This window comes from Montipora capricornis, chromosome 8 (genome assembly GCF_036669925.1).
Source record: "Montipora capricornis isolate CH-2021 chromosome 8, ASM3666992v2, whole genome shotgun sequence".
NCBI classification, from domain to species: Eukaryota; Metazoa; Cnidaria; class Anthozoa; order Scleractinia; family Acroporidae; genus Montipora; species Montipora capricornis.
Genome location: NC_090890.1, coordinates 44914522 through 44924521, shown reverse-complemented (window position 1 = coordinate 44924521; position 10000 = coordinate 44914522). Strand labels below are relative to the sequence as shown.

The window sequence follows — 10000 nt, the reverse complement described above, 5'->3', positions numbered from 1 at the left end:
AAGTAAAAAAAATTCCAGGTTGTCCCTGTTTCAAAAGCCGGGCAACCAAACCTGTGAATTAGGTTGCCCTGATAAATCCTTGGTTGCCCATTAGGAAACCCCCTACGATTAACTGCACTCTCATGGCTATGGAGCTTGAGTATCCCATAGTTCTAAGTGTGTGCCTGTTGTTTTTTTGTGGAAGTCTGGGTTTAAATTCTCCATCGCCTACATGTTTGTGATTTTCTGGCAATGTTTTGTAAAAGCCACAGATATTCAAAACACGGGAAAATGCAGCAAATTATTTTTTGTTATTATTAACTTCACACGACTATCGGACATTGATAATAAAATTTAAGCAACATGTAAGTCGAGGGCTGCTTGTGATTAATTTGTTTTCTATTTTTGGTTGGGTTGTCTGTTGTTTTTTTTTTTTTCCTGGGGCAACCAGGCTTTAAATTCTACAAAAAACTGGTCACCCGGTAAACTTTCTGGTCGTCTGGGATGACAGCACATGTACATGTACGTACACGGGCAGTCTTGTCATGCGGGTTGAACTGATTCTCTACTCCGCTCCAAGAAGTTTTTCCGTAGATACTTCAGATTTTTGAGTTATCATCATCATCATCATTATTATTGTTATCGTCATCATCACTGCCCCCTTATTTGATAATCTTGCAAGGCATGGAAATGTAAATTATTATTTTCAATTGCATTGGAAATGAATGACAAACAGTAACGGCATTCAAATCACAACTGTCCTCATACCTGGTTTATAGTGAGTTTCAAACTCAACTACAGCTTTGTCCACAGCCTTCATAAACTCATCAAATCCAGCCCCTGTCATTGAGGACACACCCACTGTCCGTAGATTTTGGTAAAATTCATCTAGCACCAGACTCATGGATCTCGTTAAACTTGACATGTATGATGTGTCCTGAGACAATGCTTCCTCAAAAACTTCAAAATCCTGCATCCACTCAACAGCAAAACTATGGTCGACAATATCTGTCTGAAAAATGTGAGAGGTAAAATAAGCTGAGAAAACATTTGGGAGAAAAAAATTTGGACACAGTGACACTCAAAATTCTGTATCAGTTAATTTGTACATGTACAACAGATTCTCCACTTCAGGCACTTTCAAGTTCTTCCAATAACTTCAAACTGCTTTGTTGGTCTTTGAAAACTCACTCAGTCTTACTTGTATGTATTCCAAATTGCACTCGAAATCATGCGATTACCTGCAAAAATGGCAATCAGGGTAAAATCTGTACTGTATTGATTTATAGGGGTCTACCTGTAAGCTTCTAATAATGGGTTCCTTTTGGCTGTTACCCTGATGAATAATAAATTGCTGCTGAGGTTACAAGGCAGCCATTCTAATCATGTTCACTTCCTCATTCATGAGTAAAAAAATGTCCAGCAGAGTAAAATCTTTAATTGGCACTCCTTAGAGGAAAAGAGTGAAAGAGGGCATACGGTTTTTAGAGTGGACATTAATGAATGATGTTATAACCTTTTTGCCCCCTAGGTGTGACCCTTTGACAAGCAAAATAATCTGGCATTAGACACAGTACAACTGTATAAGTGGGACAATTGGGAGGCGAAGGCTTACAGTCAAGCTATGTCACACATGACCAGTTATTTTGAAATTTGAACCAAGCATTCAAATCTGCGTTTCAGTTTTGAACTTTGCTCTCAAGATTCTAAATTCCCATGAATATTCCCTTGATATATCAAAAATAGTTATCGGTAGTGATAAACTTTTGCTTTATTATAAAATAAATGGTCTTTGAAAAGTGAAAGCTATTTGAAGCATTTCATGAATTATTATTGTTCACTTATTGTGTATTTCTCATTGCAACTTTCAGAAAATTTAAGATTCCATTCAAGTCTCCGAAGCTTGAAAGAGGAATTTGAATGTTCATTTCAGTCTTGTGGGTAATGGTCATGCGTGACATAACTTGAATGCGATAACAGTGGTAGTTACTTCACCTTATTGAGCACAACAATGAAAGGCAACTTTGTCTTGTACAGAATACTGCAAGCATACAGCATGTTTGACATGAATGTCACTGGACTTGTACTCCTCGCTGTGTCAACAATGTACACTACAATTGTTGCAAATGAAGATGCCAGAGCTTCAGTGATGATAGCACCTGATGCAGACCATGTAAATACCTCAATCTGACCTGGTGTGTCAAAAATTGCATACCTGAAGTTGATAAATACATAAAAGTGAGCATTTTTCTTGGATAAACAATGATGTTGAGTTACAGTTTGTAAAAAGAAAAGGATCATTTTTTTTAAAAGAAAGATGCATTTAACACACTTACCTATCTGATATACGATTAATTTTGCTTTTACCCATCTTTTTACTCTACATGTATAGACCAAATGCATAAATGGCGGCCAAAAAAATATTCTTTGTTTATGTGCTAATTGGCCTCACTAGCCTCGTTTGCATGGATAAAATACAAAAGAAAGGTTGCTTGACAGCGAGGCTAGTGAGTCTCATTTGCACATAAACAAAAGAATATATTATTGGCCGCCATTTATGCATTCGGTCAATATAAAATGCCTTTTGCCTGAATGGTAAAAAGTTAACTCAGCCTCACCTGCCTTCAAGCCATAAGCTCAACATAATATCGAGTCAAAACGAACTTCAATGGTAATAATTATCTATTTATTTTATATACAATTTTGAGAAAAATATGTTATTTACTACACTAAAATCAACATAAAATCAAGGGCCTGTTGTCTTTTCTGATCACAAAAGTAGTCTGAGTAATAAATCTATTGTTACTCTATCAGATGTCTTATTTGAATAGGGGCCTGAGTGAACTAGTGTCTTATAAATGTTCCAATATCTGAGTTTTTTGCATTTCATTTAATGCAATATACACTGTAATGATGATGGGGAAAGGTTGGTTTGCTCTTTTTTTCATCTCAGGCATAGGCAGTTGTGCTTCTGAAGCTTTGCTACTGTACAGATTATAAATGCCCAAGGGAAGCTATGCCTTTAATGTACTCACTTGAAATCAGTTGAACGCTTCTTGTCCAAAAAGTTCATAACTTGATCAAATCGTGTAGCAAATAGGTTGAGGGATGTCACGATTCCCCCATTGGGACCCAATTTATACTGTTTCATAACTTCTTTGTAGTTCACAGAATCTCTGATGTCAATATTTGCAGGGTAGGGTACCTCTTTGACAGCAGGGTCAAGGTTGACAACATAAGGGGTCTCTTTCTTGGCATACAAGTGTGCCGTGAGTCTCTGAAAAATGTCATTAAAAGTGGGCTGATAAAGATAAACAAGTGAATGGTTTCTACATGTTGTCGGCTCATAGGTGGTTTGCCACTAATCTCTAGAGACACAGAATACAATGCTGCAATGTACAAAAATTGCTGGTGGATTAACAAAAGGAGTTAATAAGAGATCTTCCACCAACACGGCGGCGATGATGAAACATGAAAACCACCTAATGAAACAGATAAAATGAAAGCTACAAAAAATATATAGGCAGACCAAGGTAACTCCAGACACACAGCTTAACTGTTATTGAACCAATTCTAAAATACATTTATATCAATGCTTGAGACACAAAAAAATCTTGGCTAGACTGCCGACTGCCTGCCCCCTCTCCATTCAAGATGACAGAAGTCATGAATTCCTAGTTTTTGGTGGCATCCTTTTGAAACACATAATCCGAACCGGTTGATATTTCGATGGAAGCTTTGAAAAATTGTCCGAAGAATTAAGAACTGAAATCTTGTCCCCGGATCCCTTTAATAATAGCTGCGCCATTTAAGCTTCATATTATTTTGTATAATTATATTTTGTTTCGGTATGGTATTCTGCAGCTACTCCCTTCTGTTTAGAAGAAACCTGGCACATAACGCTATTTAATCAATGGGATTGAATTTATCGGACATCAGAGATAATTGTTTTGACGGGTGGTATAATTTGTCTGTCAAACATCCTTTCAAGTGATGAATTTGAAGTGAAAATTTGAATACCTGAACGAACGTTGTTTTCCCGGATCCAGCCATACCGAGACACAAAATACAAATGGGTCTTTCCTTCTGGGACTCCAACTCGACAGATCCATCGATTTCATCATTAGAAGCCGTCACATTGCTGGAAAAGCTGCTAGCGCCTCCACTTGCTTCCGCCATATTGGAGTTCTACTTTCGAATTTGCTTACACAAACTGAGTACGTAACCCACATGAAGATTGCTGGCCATGATCGCTTGGTGTCGACGGCTCAGCAGAGCGGCCTTCCTCATTTATGCAAGGACTGCAAGGAAATATGCAAGGATAAAAATGTTTTGAAACATGTGGATCTCTGTCAAGTGCCGTCTTAATGTGCTAACGATCCGTGGCTTTTCTCAAGTCCTCCTCAGAAGGTCCCCGTATAGATGGTTCTCAACAAATCAAAACCGCAACATACACCATGTGGGTATAGTGGGCAGTGGTCCGGCAGGATTTTACACTGCTCAACAAATATTGAAGGTTGGTGAAAAAAAAAAAAAAAAACTCCCACAAGTGATTGTAGCCTTCTATGCCAATGTAATCCTCGTCAGTTACGTTACCAAGAAGTTTGGTTTCTCTCCCGCTCAGAGATCAGAGCTCGATTGTAAACTCAGATTCATGGGGAAGGGAGGGGGGGAGGGGGGAAGGCTGGACGGAATTCTATTACTAAAGTGGAAGAACAACAGACGAGTGCATCATGGGTAATCAGGGCAAGGTGGAGAGAAATTCAAAAGTTTGTGTGGAAGTTCAAAACAATGAAAAGTATTCATGATTCCAAAACAGAAGATATGCATTCAAAGGTGCGGCAGAATAAAGTCGGAGAGAATGTCTATTGTAGAAATTATTTTATTAAATAAAGTTTCTGCCATACATTTCCTGTAATTCCAAAGGCACAAAATTACAGAGAATGTATGGAGACAAAAAAGAAATATTTAGGAATTACAAAGAATAGAAAGGCTAATGGAGTGAGATGGTACGGGCATGTGTTGAGGAAGGTTGATGGGCATGTTCTGAGAAAAGCGTTGGAGTTCGAAGTGAAGGGCAAGAGGAAGCGAGGACGACCAAAGAAGACATGGAAGACGAAAGTGGAGAAGGAGAGCAAGAGCGTTGGTTTGGAGAAAAAGGACGCCATGAATCGAGCAAGATGGAGAGTGGGAGTTAGAAAGATTGCTGACAAAGTGGGGTAAATCCGGCCACCCCGTTTACGGGGATAAACCCGGATCAAAATTGGATTAATGATGATGATGAGATATCAACTCCAGTTCATCTCAGTTGTGAAATTGAACTTATTTGTTTGGTTTAATTATGAAGGTGAACGTCTCGAAAAGTAGGGTCATGAACAGTTTATTTGCTTTGATTTTCCATACAAACCTTTGAATTTCCCTCTATGTTGCCCTGATTACCCATGATGTACTCAAGAGCATGAACTGGTCTATTTTAAACATGTTTTACCTTTCTTTTCACTTGTTTAAGATTATTGGAATGTCAGAATCCAAGACAATGGAAATACAATAAAAACTTAGATGGGAAACTAAGTTGTCACCAACTATATTTATTTAGGAGGTCAAATTCCATCAACATACAGTGTTCCTGAATTCAAACCTTTTGAAGTGAAACGACAAAAAAAATTTGAACCAGAAACTGATTTAATTAAAACTACACATGTATCTAACACATGGCAGTATTCATAATTTCACCATATTTTGAAAGGGCTTGAGGCTTTTCTCTGGCATTTCAGTAAAATCAAAGTATTGTTACCATTAACAGCTACATGAGGATGCTATGGTTGACGTGTATGAAAGGCTTCCTGTCCCGTTTGGTTTGGCAAGATTTGGAATTGCACCTGATCATCCTGAAACAAAGGTAGAACCAATCATTTGCACTTTGACGGCAGAGGTTGGTGGGCACCCTTGAAAGAGGGTTACAGATAGAAGGAGGCAACTGGTGGGTCGGAAAGCCTTGGGGTGCAGGGGATGGCGCAGTGGTGAGAGCACTCGCCTCCCACCAATGTGGCCCGGGTTCGATTCCGGGACTCGACGTCATATGTGGGTTGAGTTTGTTGGTTCTGTACTCTGCACCGAGAGGTTTTCTCCGGGTACTCCGGTTTCCCCTCTCCTCAAAAACCAACATTTGACTTGATTTGCATTAATTGTTAATTTCAGTTTACAGTGTCCCCAATTAGCGCTCCAGCGCTAGAAAGACTAGACACTTAAATAAAGTTCCTTTCCTCTCCTTTCCTTTCCTTTCCTTTCCCCCAAATTCCCTCCCAAAGACCTGAGGCTCTCCCTTACTGTTTGAAGTAATTAACTTTGTTTTGCAAAGCACAGTAAAGTCAGTAAACAAGTTTTGTTATGCTCAGAGTAAGAAATTTTAAGTATAAACTACCGTAAGTCCAGACAAGCAGGTGGACAAGGTTGTGGTTAGTGTTTTTTTTTTGTTAACAGTTAATTATCATTGCACACATCCTTGAAGCTTCCCCCCACCACCGCTTTACCCCTTAACGAATGCCATGAACATTGATTTGTAAAATCATTTAATTTGCATCAGTCAGACCACTGATCTGTAAAACTAGTTTCTATCGTTTTGTGCCAGCCCCTCAAGGTGGGGGGGGGGGGACTTCCTATTAATGGTCTAATGAGGATGTGCCGCTGGATGGGGTCGCCTAAGCTTGCATTTTCACGACTGGATTGACTATAATGGAGTTGCATTTTCACCCGAGTTCCCAACAGAGTTACTAGGATGGGTTCGCAAATTGTGGGGATTTTGGGGGCAAGAAAAGTCTGGCTAGTCTGGGATTTAAAAATGGAAAGATTTGCAGTAAAAAGAGCTGTTACAGAAAAAACTGTAGCGCTGTTGATTTAATATTTACTAGTTGCATTACATTCCATTTTGAAATTACAGTTAAAAGGCTTTATGTCAGGTTTATGGAAGGAAAGTGACTAGGCCAGCGGCACATACCCAGTGAAAATTGACCCAAGTAAGCCCTCCCCCCCACCCCTCCAGACGCCATCCACAGGAAATTGTTTACATGTAGCAGCTTTGTTGTGCTTAGGCAAAGAACAATAAGCTATATAATATTAGTAATGTCAGCAACCTTAATAAACTCAAAGGAAGCTAGGATTTGAAGCCTAAACAAGAATTTATCACTGTTTCATTTAAGACAGGGTTTAACAGTACATTATACTGTATGCTGATAAGGTTCAGTATGAACGTCAGAGAAATGTCATATTTTCGTTTGCAAGATTCATGTTGGAAACTGCTGATGGTTTTCTTTCAGAACTGTATAAACCAGTTCACAGCTACTGCACAGAATGCAAGATGCTCTTTCATTGGAAATGTAAATGTTGGAAAAGATGTGAAAGTAAAAGAGTTATTACATTCTTATGATGCTGTTGTTTTGGTAAGTTGAGGATCAGCACTGTGTTGTTTGAAGGATTTCTGATTAGTGCTAATCCAAGCTGGATACTCTGAGAATCTCTATACTTCTTACTAAAAGAGTTTGACTCTGTTAGTCAGAGGTATATACTGCGCTGTATGGTACTGTAGTCCATGTTATAGTCAGTAAGTTATAGTGCAGTTCTATTTCATTCAGTTGGGCCCTAAATTAAAGAGAAAAAGACAAAGAGCCATCACTTACAGTACAACTTGATCTAGCCCAACAAAAGAAGGTTTGGTAAGGTATTCATTATATCTTTGATTGGTGGAGTTTTATTGATTTGGTGGAAGTGATTAATATAGGTCAAAATTACAACAAACATGGAATGTAAACTTGACTATACTATTATTATTGGTTTCAACCAATAATAATTAACACCACTCTGGCTTTGGACAACTTAACTAGCAACCTTATTACACATTTAAAATACCATAACTTAATAAAAATTAAAAAAATTGTTTATGCAGTGTTATGGAGCAGAGGATGACAGAACATTTGGAATTCCTGGTGAGGTAACAATTTAGAAAAAAAAGCTTTCACTGTTTCTCTCTTTATTGATTCAGGATGACAGTTTGACCTATAGCAGCTATTTGGGGCTTAGTCAATCGTAGCAACATATCAAAGAGTTTGTCATTCAACTCATCTGTTATTTGGTTGCTTAGTTGCTTGCTGGGAAAGTCAGCCAGTCAGTCAATCAATCATTGAGTCTGTCAGACAATTAAGCTGTGAGTCAATAGGTTTGTCATTTGGTCGTTGGGTCAGTAGATTGGTCGGTCCGTCCTTTTACCGTCGTTTTCATCTAAGTGTGGACATATGACGGAATAAATGTTCTTTAAAGTTTGAGTTTGGCAGCTGTTAAGCAAACATTTTAGACTTTTGCGCACAATAGTTTGAAAGAATTTGAAGCATACTTTATCAGATTAGAGTCAATTTCTTAGAAAAAGTCGTCAATGTCCAGTCTTGCTGCCATTCTAGGAAAACTTGCACGAACATCTCTCAAACTTGAAGACAAAACTTGTCACGTTTGTAGCCAATTAAAGCGTGTTTTCCCATCTCATGTCCAAGCTTAGATGAAAATGACGGTAGTTGGTCAGTTATTCAAAGAACAAAGCTCAATCAATTCAAAATCATCCAGGCCAAATCCAGAATATATTTGTCTAAATTTACTCACAAACAATGATGAATAATTATTAATTTTTCTTGTTTAAATTACAGAATCTAGAAGGAGTCTATTCAGCAAGAGCATTTGTGGAGTGGTACAATGGACTGCCCATGAATTCTTATGTATGTTGCTGCAAAATTCTTTAGTATGCTTGAATCAAACTTCATTCCCTTAGGACTGAGCCTACCAGACCTGTAGACTTTCTCTGTTTGTGTTGTTTCTAGCTTGAACCAGATTTGAGCTCCGAGACAGCTGTGATACTGGGACAGGGGAATGTTGCTCTTGATGTTGCTAGGATACTTCTCAGCCCAGTTGAACTTTTGGAGGTACTTTAACAGTGGTTTCAGTTATAAGTATTGACAGCTGATGAAAAGGGTCGGCTACTTCGCTCAGAGCAGTCGATTATTTTTTCCCTAAATTGAAGTAATTAAAGACAGATTCTTTCAAACTTGAGATTAAAATTCATTTTGACAATGGCAACACTTGGTTACCTACTTAAACCAGCTGCCAAGTTCAAATTTTATTGAAACTGCTGGAGGTACATGTATGGTGGTCATGATAAGTTAGTTAATAATGGAGGTATGTTGATAAAAATATATATATATGTTATCTGTATAGCGAAAACCTATGACCAAGGTCTTGAAAATGCTGCCTGAGGCCACAGGCCAAGGGAATGTGCCCCTCGTGCAGTATTTTCAAGACCGAGGTCACAATTTTTCGCTGTACGGACCGACCCTTTATAGCTGGTAAATAACTCCTCCTCTCTGAAATCACTTTTTCCATTGTTGACTCACACCGCACTTCATAGTGAAATTATGCAGTAAGCGACTTACAAACTGAATATTTCAAAGAGAAATATTTTTATTGGAATTCTATTTCCATGCGTCTTATCTGATAAAAATCTGTTTTGAAACAATAATTTATTACTTGTGTATGTAAACGGATTTGGTGTCAAAAAGTGGAAAATTAAGGTCGTCACACAAGCTCACACAACCAGGGCTAGGATTCTACCCAGGTTGGCAGAATTCCACCCGCTCATGCATTGAGAAAAAAACTATTAATTTTCTGATAAAGAATTTAAATGTGGCAAATAAACAGGGTTGATCTGTAGGTCAGGCAGCAGTTTCCAAATAATTAACATTTTCCGGAAGGTGATGACTTGATGTTTTTAACTTTACAGACAACAAAATTAATGTTTTTTAATATGTAAGTTCCCTCTGTGATTAAGACGTGATCAGTGGCATTTGGCTCTGTACGGTCTACAATGTAGGTATCTGTGCTATTATAATTTTTAAATTAGCATAATAAAACTTAATGGTGTCAGGTGATACCGAGTTGTCTTTGTTTTTGCAGAAAACAGATATCTGCAAACATGCTCTAGAGAAAT

At 38.1% G+C, this 10000-nt stretch overlaps 2 protein-coding genes across 2 annotated transcripts in view; one reads left to right on the top strand and one right to left on the bottom strand.

Annotated features, from left to right (window-relative positions):
* LOC138060165 (GPN-loop GTPase 1-like) overlaps positions 1 to 4180 on the bottom strand; it is a 5320-nt gene extending 1140 nt beyond the window's left edge. The window contains exons 1-4 of the mRNA XM_068905890.1: positions 4000 to 4180; positions 3015 to 3256; positions 1975 to 2194; positions 748 to 991 (exon numbers count right to left, since the gene is read on the bottom strand). Coding sequence (XP_068761991.1) covers positions 748 to 991; positions 1975 to 2194; positions 3015 to 3256; positions 4000 to 4158 — 865 coding nt within the window. The 5' untranslated portion in view covers positions 4159 to 4180. The remainder of the gene's footprint in view (positions 1 to 747; positions 992 to 1974; positions 2195 to 3014; positions 3257 to 3999) is intronic.
* A 30-nt stretch (positions 4181 to 4210) lies between these two features.
* Positions 4211 to 10000, top strand: part of LOC138060164 (NADPH:adrenodoxin oxidoreductase, mitochondrial-like) — a 17227-nt gene continuing 11437 nt past the window's right edge. The window contains exons 1-7 of the mRNA XM_068905889.1: positions 4211 to 4495; positions 5783 to 5878; positions 7293 to 7415; positions 7919 to 7963; positions 8667 to 8735; positions 8838 to 8939; positions 9967 to 10000. The exon at positions 9967 to 10000 is cut by the window's right edge and continues 56 nt beyond it. Of these exons, the coding sequence (XP_068761990.1) occupies positions 4319 to 4495; positions 5783 to 5878; positions 7293 to 7415; positions 7919 to 7963; positions 8667 to 8735; positions 8838 to 8939; positions 9967 to 10000 (646 nt within the window). The 5' untranslated portion in view covers positions 4211 to 4318. The remainder of the gene's footprint in view (positions 4496 to 5782; positions 5879 to 7292; positions 7416 to 7918; positions 7964 to 8666; positions 8736 to 8837; positions 8940 to 9966) is intronic.